The 17,535-nt window shown below is 39.5% G+C and overlaps 2 protein-coding genes and 1 long non-coding RNA gene across 6 annotated transcripts; 1 reads left to right on the top strand and 2 right to left on the bottom strand.

The window, feature by feature from the left end:
• The first annotated feature begins 13 nt into the window (after positions 1-13).
• Positions 14-14,535, top strand: mcmdc2 (minichromosome maintenance domain containing 2). Of its 2 annotated transcripts, XM_061758613.1 has the most exons (15): positions 14-177; positions 243-373; positions 463-522; positions 598-793; positions 942-1,064; positions 1,202-1,303; positions 3,047-3,175; positions 3,864-4,101; positions 4,534-4,739; positions 4,955-5,121; positions 5,193-5,372; positions 5,444-5,583; positions 6,523-6,632; positions 6,707-6,912; positions 14,402-14,535. In XM_061758613.1, exons 1-14 carry the CDS (start codon positions 81-83, stop codon positions 6,871-6,873), a joined length of 2,046 nt encoding a protein of 681 aa, XP_061614597.1. In that variant the 5' UTR covers positions 14-80; the 3' UTR covers positions 6,874-6,912; positions 14,402-14,535. The 2 variants fall into 2 exon arrangements, with proteins under 2 accessions (XP_061614597.1, XP_061614598.1); XM_061758614.1 differs by lacking the exons at positions 1,202-1,303; positions 14,402-14,535 and having other exon boundaries at positions 6,707-6,877.
• Positions 6,931-11,749, bottom strand: LOC133470338 (uncharacterized). 2 transcript variants are annotated; one of them, XR_009785964.1, is made up of 6 exons: positions 11,638-11,749; positions 10,230-10,511; positions 9,986-10,018; positions 9,133-9,177; positions 8,867-8,922; positions 6,931-7,916 (listed from the first exon to the last, which is right to left on the bottom strand). It is a non-coding gene; the product is annotated as an uncharacterized LOC133470338 (long non-coding RNA). The 2 variants fall into 2 exon arrangements; XR_009785963.1 differs by having other exon boundaries at positions 10,230-11,749.
• LOC133470337 (transcription factor 24-like) lies at positions 12,981-17,240 on the bottom strand. 2 transcript variants are annotated; one of them, XM_061758616.1, is made up of 3 exons: positions 16,705-17,240; positions 14,309-14,716; positions 12,981-13,593 (listed from the first exon to the last, which is right to left on the bottom strand). In XM_061758616.1, exons 2-3 carry the CDS (start codon positions 14,705-14,707, stop codon positions 13,474-13,476), a joined length of 519 nt encoding a protein of 172 aa, XP_061614600.1. In that variant the 5' UTR covers positions 14,708-14,716; positions 16,705-17,240; the 3' UTR covers positions 12,981-13,473. The 2 variants fall into 2 exon arrangements, with proteins under 2 accessions (XP_061614600.1, XP_061614599.1); XM_061758615.1 differs by lacking the exon at positions 16,705-17,240 and having other exon boundaries at positions 14,309-15,207.
• Between the last annotated feature and the right edge of the window lie 295 nt (positions 17,241-17,535).

Genomic DNA, 17,535 nt, shown 5'->3' with positions numbered 1-17,535 from the left:
TTGCCATGGAAATTAGGTTTTCACGAGTGCTAGTCAGCAAAAAAAAAAAAAAGTTAGCGTTTACTTGATACCAAATAAAAATGGCTAACATATTTACTTTAAAAAAGTCCGTCCTTTCCTATCTTAACGCGAGTGGCGGCCTTAAGAAACTTGCCGAAGACTGCGAGTCTTTTAACGGTAAATTAAACTTCGAATTTTGATACGTATACCTAGCTTTGAGTTTAATTCCTTCTTGTTCGTAGACCCCCAACACAACGAGGCCGTGTACCGCTTCTGTATCACCGTTAATCCCTCTGACGTGATTGAGGTGGACCCGGAACTGGGTAACTGCATATTACACGAACCCCTACGAGCCACCGCCTTGTTTCAGTCTGTAAGGGAGCCGCCGGAATGAATACAAATGTAAACCCACTGACACTGTAGCATTCTCACTGGTTGGTCCTGATTATTCCTTCTATCCAGGTTTGCTTCACAGCCATGAAGAAACTGGCAATTGTTGAGAAAATACATACAGAGTGCCAGGTATAAGACACAACATTCCAAGGGATAAAGCATAAAGTTTTATGTTGTAACTAGTTGTTATCTGGTTCTGTTGAGGTGAACGTCATTTTGAAGCTGACGCACCTGCCTCCGTTTCCCGAGTATGCCTTGGACCTGGCCGGTTTCCCTCGCATGCCTCACAGCATGAGGCCTGTCCTCGTGGAGGGCCTGGTCATCGCTACCACAAGGGTCACCAAATACACCCGGGGGGCCAGGTTCCTTTGCAGTAATGACCACTGTCCCTTCTCTTCAGGTAAGGGGCTCAGATTATGGCGAGTGGACAACCTACGGCTCGTGGGTCATATACGGCCTGTGGGAGCCTGTGATCCAGCCTGCCACGCAATTCTAAAAAACAACCATGTTGTGGTTGATTGACTTTTTACTGTGCTTGCTTGCTTTAGGATTCCACACCATCCGGGTTCACGTGCCTGGAGCCACCGAGTCGGTGACGGTGAGAAATGACTTCATATGCATGGCCTGCACCTCACCTCTCAGAGAAGACGTCAAGTTCAGAGTGTTGGGAGGTGAAAGAGAGCGCCGAAAACATGTTTGCAGCTTATTAAAAACAGCATCCAGACAAATAAATTTGAATGACTCGATAAAATCGATGAATTGGCCAGCCCGTTATGTATGTGTGCTCGTGTGTGTCTTTGGAAGACAGACAAGCAGCTGGTAGAATTGATCCATGTTGATGCACTCAACGTCCTCCGTGCCCATCAACAGAGATCACTCAGATACCAGTCGCTCACTCTCTTCCTCAGAGGTAGGTATACAGCGTATATGTAAAGGAACACGAGTCGTCCATCCTTTCTTAGTGAGACAAACTATCAAAATTGACCTCCGTATCACTATTCGATAGTCCTTGACTCGATTCATGTATTTCTGGGTAATTTGAAGTGGTTTTAGCTGTCAATATGCATATTTATAGACTCACTAGAGCATCAATACTAAATTTCGGCCACGCTGCTGAGTTCTATTTTAGGGGGTGATGCATTTTAGTGTATTGTGTACACAGTCAGAAATATCTCTACAAGGCCTAGTAGTTGACCTCTGAGGTAACTTTTTGCATATATTCCAGAGCAATTAAATTACAGTAAAAGTTCCCAAGCTGTAACTGTCAAGTGTATAAACCACTGTACCAAAGTACCCAAAAAGTTGCATTGTACCATAATGATCCAGAAAAAGATACATAAAATGTTAAACAAAATGTCGCAGAAACGTACCAGATGAAAAAAACAGGACAAATGTTAGTGTGACAATAACCAGAAAAGGGCCCGGTGGTGCAGCACAATATGAGCAATGAGCAAGAATGAAATATTACTATTAGAATCGTTTATTCTACCATTTTAGGGATATTTGGGCTATGATTTTATGTGTATTCTACACTGTCAAATATAGCAGGAGTAGTCCATTTCTATCCCTACAAGCTGCACTTTACCACTAAACGCACAGTGTGGAACCTGAAAAATATGCCTCAAAGGTCAAGCAAAACACCGCAGAGGGGGTACCAGTGATGATAACCATAGAGCCAGAAATGTAACTTTCACTGTTATAAATGGTCTGGCTAATCAGTACATTTTGAGCACTAAAAGGAACTAAATATAACTGCATAAACAAATTAATTTTGACCAAGCAGATGCCAATGTATAGCATTATGGCTAATGACCAGAGAAGCTTGCTCACAACCCTTGACTAGTTTTATTGTATTTTAGTTGTATGTGAGTTTCAATACATAGTCATTAGCTTCTCCGCGTACTTCTAATTCTACTGAAAACATTGCCTGTAGACTTAATCAAGTCTTTACAGTGGAGGGAACACATTAATTAATGTTATTCCTATGGGGAAAAATTGATGTGGGATTAAAACACAACTTTGGAGGTTCCACTTTACAGTAATGTCATTGTTTCGGGGAGGAACAGTAAATCAAATTAGTGCTCGTGAGATGTGGTGGATCAGCTTTCATTTGTGAGGCAAAGACGTGCCCTAAATTAACAGCCAAACATTTACACGGCTGTTATTTGTTTGTAAAAAGCACACCCTCATCCATTATGTTCACTCCGAACACTGAATAATGTGATTTTAATTTCTGCTATTTACACACAGTCACGTCGGTGGAGTCTGCTCATTAATATTGTCCAGCTTTTGCTAAATGAAACACAGTTTGAAACACAAACTTTGCAGGGGGAAGAGTTCAAATAAATACATGTCTGTGCCTGGCTCGGCCGGGTATTAAGTGTTTCTGTCCCCACTCGTAACGCTGTCCAACCACTACCCCTGGAGGGTTTAGCAAAACTCAGCGGCCGGGATTAACATATTCTGGAATGGAATACACCAGCTTCCCGTTACTAACATGTTAATAAGTGCAAGGGGCACTCATTACAACTCGCACACAGCCGAATCTTTGTTTCTAAAAGGGCCTCACGCTTGTTTGTCTTGGCAATGGCTGGTAGGGGCATGAGAGTTTCTTTACTCCCTTTGGGGCTGATTGCTTTGTTTCCCGCCACAGATGAGCTGTGTAACGTGATGAGCATCGGTCAGCTCTACAGGGTGATCGGCATACCTGCGCATGTGCAACGTTCGACCAACATCACCTGGAGTGTAGAGGCCAACAGCGTCCAACCGTGGGAGCCAGAGTGTACGGCAGACTCGCAAGAATAAACCATTGTCGAAATAGCCATAGTCGACCTCTGAAAAAAGCGAAACAAGGGGACAGTTTAAATACAACTTGATGGCTGCTCTAAGAAGTGTCTATTTGTCCTCAGGTAAGGACAAATATACACACATGAACAGGCAGTTATCATCTGGCTCATGCAACTGGCACCCCCCCCCCCAACCACAGACATCTTATTTCTTTCACAGCAAAGTGATGCAATATCAGAGAGAGAGGAATGTGGTCTGCTTTTTATCCTCGCACTAAAATAAAGGATTATATAAGGTTATATTTACAGAGAATACATATTTTAAGGGCAAAGGCATATATTTTTTTAAAAAAGGTTTTCCAAGCTATCCTGGATTTACAGTAAATGTGATTTTTTTTTGCAACTCAAAATATTTGATTTGGAAACATCAGCTTTTTTTAAATTTCCACATTTTTCAAATTAGCTGAAAATCAATTTCCTGAAAAAGTGCAGTTTCTGGCCTTTTTTTTTTTGCAACTGGAAACATTTTGCAGACATCAAAACACCCCCCCTCACCTTAATAGACCTTTTTTTTGGCACCTTGAAAAAATTTGTGAAAATCATCAACTTTTGCCATTTCTGGAATATTCCCCCTGTCCCGCCCGATATTAGTGGAATAATGTTAACTTGAATTTGTACTCGCAGATCCGCATGAAATCAGTGGCAAGTTCAAGAAGCTGTTTAAGGCTACCAGAGATTCTCCTTGGAAGTTCTCCGCCGTGGTCACTCACTGCTTTGGTCTGGATGTGGCTCCACCAGGACTCTTCAACACCTTGAAGCTAAGCTTGTTGCTCAGCTTGGTGCAAACCGGAGCGGATGCAAAAAATACAGTATTCAACTTGGATCTCTTGGTCACAGCAGACGACAAACTCATATTAGACAGGTAGAATGGTTGTAATGACTGGATTTCCTCCTTTCGTGTCCAGGGTGCGGGCGTCTATAATGATGACAATGTTCATCATTGTGTTTATTCATTTCCAGTGTTGAAATACATAGCAACTTCCAACAGACAACTATTTGAGGAAATGCGACACTTTTCATATCAAATGAACTGAGGGGGGAAAAATTATGGATACGGTGGTGCCTAGACTTAAGAGTTTTTTAAGACACGATCCATTGCACATCCGATTTTTTGCTTTGACTAGTGAGCAAAAATTTGAGCACACCAAAAGGTGCCAAACTATTAATTATTACACACAACCTGTTGTCATTCTTTACATTCTATTTTTGTTGTTACCAAGTTGACTTTGGAGCGTGGTCACAGAATGAATTAAACTCAGAAGTCAAGGCACCGCTGCACTTGTTTATTTGCCAGGTTAATGGCATACGGCTTGAGCTTGGCACGTCGCGGGGTACGGCATTCGGCTCCGGGGGAAATGTTTGCATCCCTGTCGCGAGATGAGCACGGGGCAGGCACCGCCAACATCCACGCCGGCTCCGCCTTGCTGGCCACCGGTGGCATTTGCATGCTGGGAGATCTGAGTGGCTTCACAAAGGACAAGCTGGATGCCATTCAATCAGGTAGACCAAGTTTGAAAATGAATAAGAATAGGCAGCGGCTGATTTTTGTAATTTCAGTCAGGGTTAAAGGTATGTTAGAATTCTTGATCCTTGGATATATTTTTTAACACAACCATATCACAGTCATGTTACAAAGACATTTGGGGGGGTGTTTTAAAATTGTGGGGACAAAATGCATTATATCTTTCTTTTAATTCATGTCACCACTTTGTCAGCTCTGGACAGCCGCACAGTATCCATCTCCATCCCCGGGAAGAAATATGGCGAGGATGTCGACCAGCATCTTTGCTTCCCTGTCTTGTGCAGCTTTTGGGCCCTCACAGATTCCACTCACACTCCACGGCGATCTGGGAGGGCATGTGACACCGCACTGGGAGCAGCAGTAAGTGTTGCTCCGGTAACCTGATGTGACTACATATGATTGCAGAGCAGCAAATTCTTCTTCATGGGCAGGAAATGGGTGCGATACCACCTCAGCTGGCAGACAGCTTTGGCCTGGTGGTCCAGTGCATGGATCACGCAGGGAAGCAGGCAGCCATCGCACAGACCGTCCACAGCCTCCAGCAGGCAATGCAACCTGGGCTAAACCTCTATCACGCCTTGGCTGACTTCTCCAGCGAAGACTACAAGGAGGTGAGGAAACATGAATATTAACTCTATCAGCATGTTGTTGATCTGATTTTTTTTTTCTCCTGTACTCACAGCTAGTGGCCCACGCACAAAGCCTACAAGTGGACCTCAGTGCTGGTGCGCAGTTGATGATCCACGGCTACTACATGGCCAGCCGCACAGTCCGCTCACTAAGCCACAGTATCAAGATGTCCGTGGCTTCCATTAAACTGCTGTAAGCGGTAGTCTACTACATGTTTCCAATTGGGGATCATTTCGGCAAAGTTGGTTTTAGTAAGAGTCTTGAAATTCGTCTGAAACGACTGCTTCAAACTACTCTGTTCAATATGGGAGCATACGTCCCTGAATTTTTCTTAAGTCCTGTTATGATAGACATGTCCACCCAATTTCATGTTCATGGGGGAAACTATTGGCAGTGGGAAAATGTTTTCCAACTTTCCAGTGGCTGCTAAGAATGTTTTGGGGGTTTATGTTCAGGACCCTTAAAACACTTTACATACATTTTCACCACTGCAAAAACAAAATATTGTCAAGTGAATTCATCTCATTTCGCGTGAAAACATCTTTGTACTTACTTTAAGACAGTTTTGACTTTTTTTTTTATTTCCAGACAAGACAAAAATAATTTTAAGATCTTTTTTGAGAATCTTAAGTCATTTCAGTGCCATGAGCAGATTTCTTTACTTATTTTCAGGACAAACATTTATTTTTAAAAACTTGTTATAAAGCACCTTTTTCCATTGCATCATACATGCTTGGAAAAAAAAAATATTCTGGCATGTCGAGGCCCAATAAAAGGTGACAAACGATAAACTGATTTCCAGAGGGCCTGTGGGCCCTAATAACCAAATACTACCGCTAAAATTGTCGCTCCTGAATAAAACAATCAAAAGCCTGCTGTATACCTGCAGTATCTTTATAATCCACTTGGTGGCACAGTTATCCCTAGTGAGCCACAAAGTGGCTTTTTTTCCCCCCAGCAAGTGTAGCGACATTTCTGTACCATTAAACCAATAGAAAAACATGTTTTGTAAGAGTGTAGGATTAAAAGAAATCAGAAGTGTTCTGCTTCAAATCGTAGGTTTTAATCAGCATTAGAACAAAAATATGCTAAACATGGTCCTTATGAGTGATTCTTTTCATGTTGTAACAGGATCTCTTTAGCGGAGGCCCACTGCAAATTAAGCCTGCGACGGCAAGTACTAGAGGAAGACGCTGTGATTGCGGTGCTCCTCTGTGAGAACTCTGTCACTCTAAAGCATGGTACGCTTCCAATTTTCATGATCACAGAGCACTAATACTCTGTGAGAAAACTACACTGCCGCCTCCCCCTACAGGGGCATCTGTACTCGTTATCCCGCCCGACGCCATGTTTCCAAGTGACCTGGGAGATGCGAACGGCCTGCTCAAGAGGGACCAAACCCTGAACCAACTCCACCAGGACATCCTACGCTTCATCCACGCCTACGCACCACGCGCAGACGCACATTTTGCGGAGGAGTAGCAGAGGAGAGCCTCGATAAATACACAGCAGTTCTGACAAGTAAGCACAAATCACAACTGATATTTTGTAGTTTTTTATTTCACAAAATTACAGTTCAGGACAGCATGTGACAGTTTGACACCATTTTTACTTAACACCTTACAGAACAGTTAGTCCCAAATGTCACTACACTTTCTATTTTGTTTCAGGTATCATTCGGACAGACGTGAAAGCAACAGCATATGGCAGCTTACACTTTTCAGTTTTTATAAGCATATCATTCCTTTGCCCGTGGATCGCCAATTGGTACCCGACAATAGGTTTTTCTGACTGTCCGGGGGGGACAAAACAAAAAAACACCGAACTGCTAGAGCAGGCGTTTGTGCAAAGCCTGGGAAAGTCAATCCAGAGTGGGGCACTGGAACTCAGCATCAACAAATGCTCGATTCAGCCGATGCTTTTAAAAAAAATGTATTTACCTGTATGGACTTCCGGTTGTTCAAAGGCTTCAAACAAAAGATGATACCCAATAACCTGAAGTCGATATGGATAAAGCATTATCACTCTCCGAAGCATGCGATGAATTGAGCTTTTGTGGATGCCGAGTTCTAGTGCAGCCTAACTAACTTTGCGTGAACACCTGCTCTAGGAAATTGGTATTTTCATCAGTGGTAGTAGCAGCAGGCCTACTACTGCATAGTTTGTCAAGAAGAAATCGTGTTTCTAGAAACTTGCCATGGATAACCTAATTTGTACTACACAGCCGTTTGACGGCCATAAAGCTTCTCAAACTGGCACTGAACTGTAGTTGAGGACAGAAAAACAAAAGCAGTTTTGCAATGCTGCTTCAACGTGAATTGGCAAACTATGAATAAAGGAATGATATACTTACAAAAACCACAAAGTTTGAGCTGTCAAATGCTGATGGTCTTACATCTGTCTGAATGACACCTGAAATTTTAAAAAAAGGACGTGTTTTGTGACTTTTAGGGAACCCTCTATATACTTACGCAAGATGAGCCAGAGTAGGCTTTCTTTCCTTGTCTGTTAATACCGCCGTTTACCTGTAGGCATAGCAAATACCAGGTCACGTTCAAAATTTGAAGCAATTAAGCACATCTTAATAGTTCCCGTCTTGCACGTAATTCAGTAGTCACAGTGTCACCACCCTGTTGTCTGATGGGTAAACGGCAAAAAGGTGAACTCATCATTACGACTTGCGACAAGACGCATAATGCTGCATTTCCTCACGTAAGTAGCCGTTTATTGCAGTGTGTGCACTTACAGATGACAGTTTTTCTTTTTTTTAAAGAAAACTTAAAATGTAATTTTATTTATTGATTATAATTAGTTTATTTTTTTATCGCATGTAACTAAATTATATGCATAAATCACATTGAAATATGTTCGGTGGTGTTTACCTACTTTTTTACTGCATTAAATATATACGTTTAAAAAAAATTTAAAGTTTAAACGGCAAATTCAATAAATGATAAAATATTAAACTATTATTTAAATTTTATTATAAATAAATATTCAAATAACAAACAAGATTAAAATAGTTAATAAATTCAAAACTATATATATATATATATATATATATATATATATATATATATATATATAAACACACACACACACACATACTGATATTTTTTCACTCCTATTATATCTGTTACTTGCTTGTTGCATACTGGATCGAGTCGCACACACTTGTATTTCAGCTTGTGTGCTTGCTGCGGTAACATCCACATAGTAAATGTCTGGCGCCGCCTTCGCTGGTGCCTACAGCCGCAATTCAACTTGAGAGATGCCGCGTTGGCTAGGCAAATGGTCTGTACTGTGGTAATAACGACTACTACGACACAATGTCTCAGTTGTAGTAATTAAAATAAAAATACAGCTACTACAGTTTGAGGTTTGGGCACTTATTTGTCCATTAATTAGGGCATGGCGTCTATTAAAACGGAGGCCACCACTGGAGGGTATGCACTAATTTTGACACTTTTCTTACCATAGACAAGATGGAGCAAGCCTTCCAATTTACAGTCCGTCAATCCTGCCGTTCATCTGTAGTAAAAAAATAAAATGTCACTTTAATACTCTTCAATTGCGTTTGTGCATCGAGACAACTATTGATCGTCTTCCATCAAGCCATTCAGTTGTCACAGTCTCACCACTCTAGTGTCTGATGGGTAAACGGCAAAAAGGTGAGCTCATCATTAGCGCTTGTGACAAGACGGTTTAGTTAGTGTGGTATAGTTTGGACAGCTGACTTACCAGAGATGGCCGAAGATCAGATTTCACGCCTGTCTTGCTGCTTATCTGTAGTCACATAGGAGGAAAAAAATAACATATCACTGTCATATTGATTTACAGTAATTCGTTGCACATCTGTCAAAAATGGCTCCAGTCTTGCAGCAAGTAATTCAGTTATCACAGTCTCACCACTTGTTTGTCTGATGGGTAAACGGCGAAAAGGTGAACTCATCATTTCATGCTGCAGAAGTGGCCATGGTTCAAGGTTCTAACCCCTTTAAGAATGCCAATAATGGCCGCTTTTTCACTCCCCCTACTATCTGAGGAGTGTTTTATGCATCGCGTCTACTGGAAGATACCATGTGAAATTTGACATGGACTCTGCACGAGACTCCTGGCCAAATAAGTGTTATAAAAATCTGAAAAACTGTTTTTACTTAATGTATTAAATTTTTAAACAATAAAATATAATGAAAAATTATATATAAAGCACGGCGGACGACTGGTTAGACCATCTGTCTCACAGTTCTGAGGACCGGGTTCAATTCCCGGCCCCGTCTGTGTGGAGTTTGCATGTTCTCCCCGTTCCTGCGTTCAATTCAATATGATTAATAATAAACCTAAAACTAACTTGAATACAAAAATTCTGCTTTTAATTACAAAGCAATATCCTTAAAAAAAAGTTGTGTTCCTCACTATTATAATTGCCATTTGAAAAAAAATCCATATCAGTAAAATATACTGTATATCATATCAAAATATCTATATTTAACTGTATTAGTTTAAAAAATCATTTTATTGTACTGATACAAAATGTAATTTTCATTTACTTGCCATTAAAACCCAGCAGAAACCCAAAAAACAGGAAACTCACCTTGTCATCAGCGCTGAAGGTTGCTTGTTCTTGCTACAGAAAACAAAACGCATGGATGAGATCTGGGCATGGCATTAAGCGTTAGTTAGATGACAACTTCTGCTTGCAAGCTGGTGGTTCAGTTAGACACGAATTCATCAGTGTTTGTCTGATGGGTAAACGGCAAAATGTTAACTCATCACTACTCCAGCTGCACTAATGTAAAATAAATACTCTTTCAAAAAAATAAAAATAAAAAACACACCTTTAAAACTGTGCTGGCCCGCTGGTAGAATGTCCACTCTTCATCGGTGCCACTGTAAATAAAAATTCAAAGAAGAAAAATCATAGTTAAGTCACCTGATCCCTCCAAGTGAGATCTATTGATTAGCAGAGCGGGTACCGACGGGATCGCCAGTACCGCTGACGGATCACCCAAAGGTCAGAGTGCGACGCCGCGACGCAGCTTGGGAGCAAAAGCGGCGTGGCGCGTCCGAGGCCGAGGGTTCAACAGCGGGTCACAACCTCTGCCACGACCTTGCGTCCTCTAGTCGCAAGGAGCGGATAAATAATGGCTGAGAGTCCACATCCCCTTTGTCCAACTACAAATATAGACACTTTCACCTGTCTACCCGGATGATTAATAACTTCACCTCAAGGGAGGAGATGCAAGTCAATAGATGGCACCCTTCAAAAAGTCACAAACTGGACCGAAAGTCAATCGCATTGTGTTCAAGAGGACATCATTGACTTAGTGCGTTAATTCCAGTTCAATGGGTGGATGGATATTTTACTATTTTAATATTCAAACTTTAAATAAATACATTTGGACGGCCGACTGGTTAGCACATCTGCCTCACAGTTCTGAGGATCGGGGTTCAAATCCCGGTCCCGTCTGTGCGGAGTTTGCATGTTCTCCCCGTGCCGGTGTGGGTTTTCTCCAGGTACTCCGGTTTCCTCCAACATCCCAAAAACATGCGTGGTAGGTTGATTGGAAACTCTCAATTGCCCTTAGATGTGAATGTATGCGAGAATGGTTGTTTGTTTATATGTGCCCCTGTGATTGGCTGGCGACCAGTTCAGGGTGTACCCCGCCTCTCCCCCTAAGATAACTGGGATACGTTCCAACACGCCCACGACCATTGTGAGGATAAAGCGGTACAGAAAATGGATGGATGATTACATATTCATCTTGAAAATAAGAAAATCACAATAAAAAGACAATTCATACAGTTTAATTACTACTATTAATTAATATTTTTAAAAGTGCTACCAGGAATAAAAAAAATTAAAATTATAAAATATATTTTTCCAGTTATTTTTTTTATATTTTATTACACACAAAAATATACATCGTTACTGTTCTTGACTGAGTACTTCTCAATGTATGAGATACAAATTAATAGATGGGGAAAATTACTCCACTAAAACGCTATGTCATGCTAATGAATGTGACATACTTCATTTAGTCTGCCCTAACCTGCTATAAAAAATAAAAATAACGAAAACGAGCTTTGTCTGTCTCCCACGTGGTCACCACGTGAGCTGCTAAGCTACACGCTACACAGGTCACACAGCTAACCAACGCCTTTACAGTGACCCCAGTACGTCCTACCACTACTACGACTAATATTACAAGCCAATTAGCATTACTCAGCGTTACATATACATACGTCCCGGCCTGGTCATGGAATTGGCCCCAAAAAAATCATGTTGCGTTGGGGAAAAGAGCAACGTGGTTCAGACGTCCTAAGTGTCTCATCTTCCAGTCCGAAAGGAGGGACTTCCGCTCTTGCGCAGTAGAGCTCACATAGTCGCGTGCTAATGTTAGCATTGATTGCGCTTGACAAAAAAGCGGAAAATATAATGGACTTTGTACGAAGAAATAAACGTATTGCAATGTGTTTACATTACAATAAATATTCATGGAAATATATATAATTATAAAGTAAAAAAAAATATTTTAAAAGATACAATTATTTCAAACGATTTTAATTATTTTAAAATAAAAAAATATACAATAAAATATTTTGTGAACGTGCACGCATTCAAAATATATAATTATAAAATGAATGTCTTAATAAAAAAATTATATTCTATTATTTTAATTGTTTAAAAAATGTATGGCTTATAAAGTAGATTTTTAACAACCATTCAAATGATTTTAAAAACAATTAAACAAAATAAAAACATTAAATAACATAACATTATTTTTAATTATTTAAAAATATATAGATTACATATGTGTCTCAATTATTTCAAAATGTGTTATTAAAAAATATATGTTAAAAAAAGAATTTAAATTATTCATTTTGTTCCTTATGAAATAATATATGTTTGATATTTTTGTTATTTCAATTTATTTTAATCAGTGATTCTCAAAGTGTGGTCGTCGTACCTACAGATGTGAAGAGAAGACTAGATACACCAGCATCTTGTGGCAGCCACATGCCTACGTAACGGCCACGTTGGTGGGGGCAACATTCCCATCAAAGGCATTGAAAATCAATCATAACTTGCTTATTTCTGAACCGATTTTCATGAGGTTTACTTTTTTAGTCAATGCTAAAAGGTGTGCTGTCAATACAAAACATTTGAAAAAAGAGCCCCAAAATATTTTTTTTACCTGTGAACGGTTATTTCCAGTTCCCTTGTTCTGATTGTACGCCGTTGCGTGCAACCATATGCAGCACAATGTGCAGGCATCCTTGTTATTTTGTTTTTCGTGTTGTCCACAAATGTGGAATGCTCCAACACTTTGGTCTCGCTATCTTTAGCATAGTGATAGGCACCCAGCTTCAAAGGGCATGTAATATATGCCTATTGTTCATATCCATGGTCGTCCTATTAGTGGTAGACCATAGATGTTTTGTTTTTAACTTTTAGCCTGTATCTTTCTATTACTAATATCATTTTGCGCTTTTGGGGCGAGGAGAGAGTATTATTTATTACTATTAAAGACACCTAAACACACTTTATTTGTAAGTTGATACAATGAACGATCACCCACTTTTCAGTTATTATTATTGCTCTTTACTTCTCTTAAATAGCCACGATATAGTATATGGTACAACATACTTACATCCTTTTCAAACAGTATATCTTTAAATTCACAAACACTTTGTTTTTCCAAGCATGCATGTGTAAAAAAAATAAAATAAAAAATACTAGCATAGGAGGGAACATGAGACTGGGAGCCCCCCTATTGTTGACCCTCTGACAGGCCACTTCACATGACAGATGTTAAGTTATTCACACATGCATTTTAGTGCAAATGTCTCAAGCTGAAAGTGCACACTCCAAGCATGACGGGCTCATTATTATTATAGCCAAAGATCATACCAAGGGGGGCGTGTATGGAGTTGCACAATGCAAACAAGACTGAAACGACAACACTGAGGAAAAACACATCACATCATATATTAATTTACACCGTCTCCCTGTATCCATATCGTGGAATAAATGTGTCCTTCAGCACCACTCATGCAAATGGCAACCAGTTGGATGCTTTACTTGGAGGTCGATGATGATGATGATGATGATGACGGGCCTTGGTTCTCAGATTCTGAAGTATTGTTCAGGAAATGACCGCTCGCTCCCACGTACAGTCTGGACCTCATCGGCCATTTCTGTTACAGGATATTGAAACAACGTACATTAGACACATTAGACATTTTACAAACACACAGAGAGTTACTGTATTGAGAGGGTAAAATAACCCCTAAAAAAATCTCTAACTAATAAAATACATGACATATGCCATGTTTTTACTTTATGAAAAAATTATCACAGTTAACACAATAATAGCAATTCATATTTATACAATATAGTAATACAATACAAATAATAAATGTGTAAAAATATGTATTAATTAATACGTTTGGTTTAGTTTGTTATACTTAATCAATGGTTACCATAAAAAAATAGCCAAAACTACAATCACTATTATTGAAACAAATATAATAAAAACATTTTATTTTATTTGATTTGCTCTTCGAATAAGTTAACATACAATCTTCATCATGTCATCTGTTAGGCTGAATTCATATTTGTATTAAAAATAATAGTTCTATAAAAAATAAAAAATAAAGCTATACCGTATGCATTAAATTAATATGGTTGTGTTATACTTATGTCCTAAAAATACTATAAATACAAAAACAATTATATTAAAAGAAATTAATACAATATTTATTATTGTATTTAATCTATGAGGATTAATATATTTTTAAAAATATTTAAAACTCAGCAAGCACAGTATTATTAAAACATAAAACAAATGGTTCATTAAAAAAAAAAAAAAAAGCTTTTATTCTTAATATCTGTTATAAGATGTTTACTGACCTTGACCGGGTGCAGGTATCCTTCCCCTTTGAGCGAGTGTAACGCCTCCGTGTGTTTTGTGCTCTCGCCTTCCTCGGCACCTTCCTCTTGCAGAGTTCGAGTCAAGTGGGCAATGTACGTTGTGGCCAGTATCAATACGTCCAGTTTGGACAGCTTGGTGTCGGGCGGCACCGACGGCAGTGTCCGTTGCAGCTCCAGGAAGGCGTTCCTCAGGGTCTGCACGCGGCTCCTCTCCCGCGCCGCGTTGGCCGCCGCCGGCCGACCTCTGCCGGCACCTCCGCCGGGCTGCTGCGGCACCCGGCCCGCGGGACTGGAGCTCGGACTGGAGCCCGGGCTGTCATCCACCACCGTCACGGAGCAATTGCCGCCGTCCATTCGGTGCGTCTGCCTCCCAACCATCTTACTGACCTTAGAAGTTCAGTGACACACGTTACGTTTAAGTTCACACAAACTGATGCATTTACTAACTTAATGAGGGAAAGTAGTACTAAAAAATACAAAGCCTAATAGCATGATTGCCAACGTCTTTTTTGAACGTTTTACGAAAACGAGGGGGGAAAAAAACACAAATTCAACTAACAAGAGTCCATGACCTCGACGACTGAGAATCTAGAGACAAATAAAAATGTTTTTAACGCACAGTTGGTACTTTTATTTATTTATTGATATTGTGACAGTATGTTAAAAACGACTTAAAAGTTACATGAATTGAAAAATTGAATTATGCAACGAGACTAACAATCTTGAGTTGTAATTATATGTTGCAAACAGCAAAAAAATTCCCATGGGTTAATTTGGCCTGTTAAAATACTGGTTCCACCAATACTAAGCAATATTTAGTGGAATTTGCTGGTTTTTCCATAAAAATGCATGCTAAAATGTTTTATTGGTAAAAGTTATAGAAAGGGCTTGTTGCATAAATATGCTGTAAATTGTATGTTTGTTTCTGTTGTTCTTGGGTTAATTTGACCCATTAAAACACTTTATTTAGTGTAATTCACTCGTTTTTCTATTTTAAAAACAAGTATAACTGTTTTAATGGGGAATGTAGTCATAGCAGAGGTTGTTGGTATAGTTGCGTAAATACAGACTGAATTTCCTTTGAATGATACGCTGTTTCCCAGGGACAGCAACAATGTTCTTAGGTCAGTTTGACCCAAGAAAAAACATTAACCATCAATATTTAGTTTAATACACTATTTTTTTTCATAGAGAATACGTTCAAACTTTTAATTGCACCTACATATAAAATCCATGCATATACAGTGGCATTAATAAAAAACTTTAATTGTTAAATTAACACAAAATATATTTTCTGTGGTGGGTCAAATTCACCAAATGAACTTTTTAAATTTTATATTACATTGATTACACTTCTAAGCAGAAGACGGTTCATATTGAATACTATGTAACAATTAAAAAGCTTAAAATGGGTCATATGGCCTAACCTGGTGATGCTAGGGGAGCGATATGATGACATGGGTTAATTTGACCCGCATCATAACAGGATGGTTAAATAAACCTTCATACCAAATAACTACTTTTATTTCTAATTAAAAATAGGCCAATGCAATGGTCTAACCTGGCTGCGCTCCCCAATATGACATGGGTCAATTTGACCCACAACACAACAGGAGGATTAAATAAACTTTAATACCAAATAACTTTTAACGAATTAAACTTTAAAATGGGCTAACCAGTTCTCTAACCTGGCTGCATTAAGGTTGTGATATATCATGACATGGGTCAATTTGACCCGCAGCAAAACAGGAGGGTTAAACTAACTCACACTAAATACTGAAACTACTTTCAACTATTCCCTTTTTAAACTTTAAAACGGACCAACTGCTTTAACATGGCTAGACGACTGGAGCAAAATGTGACAACGGGTCAATTTGATCCACAACAGTAATGTTAAAATAAACCTCCATATGAAATAACTGCTTTTAACTACTAAAAACTTAAATAGGCCCACTGCTCTAACCTAGCTGTGCTCCTGGAGCAATACAATATGAGGAAATGGCTCAGTTTGACCCCTAACTTAACAGGAGCGTCAACCTTTATACGAAATCTGTTAACTATAAAAACTTCAAAATGTGCTAACAGCACAAACCTGGCTGTGCAACTGGGGTGATACAATATGATAGAATGGGTCAATTTGACCCGCAATAGGAGTGGTAAATAAACCTCCATACCAAATAACTACTTTCAACTATTGAAAACTTCAAAATGTGCTAACAGTATAAACCTGGCTGCGCGACGGGGCCGATACAATATGATGGAATGGGTCAATTTGACCCGCAACGCAACAAGACGGTTACATTACTGAAGTAAGGGAGGGTTAAATGAATAAACATAAAGAGTGTAAACAGCACGTCCACAGTGTCAAGACTCACCTGTAGTTCTCCAAGCAAGCGTCATTAAAGACTGCATACCCCGCGAAGAAATGCCAGTGAATTGTCTCCGAATAGGGATGCTCGACCTTGTTGAAAAAGTTTCTTGGGTGGACTTCACGTATTAATCACCTTCCAGTGTGACTCTGACTACTTTTCGTCTCCCCTCTCTCTCTCTGCTTGTTTGTGTCTTGAGGAGGGGTCAGCTTTTCCACTCTCACTACTTTGGGCCGCAGTCCCACTCTAATTGGCTGCCTTCGTGGGCCTATCAGAAAATGACTACTTTTTTTTCTTTCTTTAAGTCACCAAGGATCAAAGGCCTGTCTGTCAAAAGGCTTTTTGCAGTAGACTATAAGACAAGCTGAGAAGGTGATGTGCAAAAAAAAAAAAACTTTTCTTGGACTAAAACGGCACAGGCTGCAATCAACAGTGAGGAAATTCTCCAGAGGCTCCTTAATGAATCACTCTTGGGATGGCATATTAATGAAAGGAATTACTCATATTAGGCCTGCCATACAAAACCTTAGTGGAACTGCTATAAAATGGCACCAAAACATTTTTCTTATGGTTTCAAAACTTGAATACAGCTGTTGGAGGACTTTAAAAAAATAAAGTAAAATAAAATAGCCCCTGATAGAGAAAAAAAAAATGTTTATGTAAGGACTGAGTAACAGTATCCTGCGGGGCCACTCATTCGCTGGCTAAGTAGAGGAAGGTCAAGTAAGCTTATTTACCTAATTACCTCACACACCCATCTAGCATTTACACACATCTCCATTTGGATGCTTGTGTCACAATTTGCCATTTATAATTTAAATTATGACAGTGCACGTC

Source organism: Phyllopteryx taeniolatus, chromosome 20 (genome assembly GCF_024500385.1).
Source record: "Phyllopteryx taeniolatus isolate TA_2022b chromosome 20, UOR_Ptae_1.2, whole genome shotgun sequence".
Taxonomy (NCBI): Eukaryota; Metazoa; Chordata; class Actinopteri; order Syngnathiformes; family Syngnathidae; genus Phyllopteryx; species Phyllopteryx taeniolatus.
This window is presented reverse-complemented; position numbering and strand designations above follow the sequence as displayed.

Bases quoted from the DNA above. Each gene is read 5' to 3' on its own strand.
- LOC133470337 (XM_061758616.1), bottom strand. From the start codon at position 14,707: ATGGTTGGGAGGCAGACGCACCGAATGGACGGCGGCAATTGCTCCGTG. The intron at 13,594-14,308 runs GTCAGTAAACAT...ATCCTGTAACAG, and splicing joins GATACCTGCACCCGGTCAAG to AAATGGCCGATGAGGTCCAG.
- mcmdc2 (XM_061758613.1), top strand. From the start codon at position 81: ATGGCTAACATATTTACTTTAAAAAAGTCCGTCCTTTCCTATCTTAAC. The intron at 794-941 runs GTAAGGGGCTCA...TGCTTGCTTTAG, and splicing joins CCACTGTCCCTTCTCTTCAG to GATTCCACACCATCCGGGTT. The intron at 4,740-4,954 runs GTAGACCAAGTT...CCACTTTGTCAG, and splicing joins GCTGGATGCCATTCAATCAG to CTCTGGACAGCCGCACAGTA.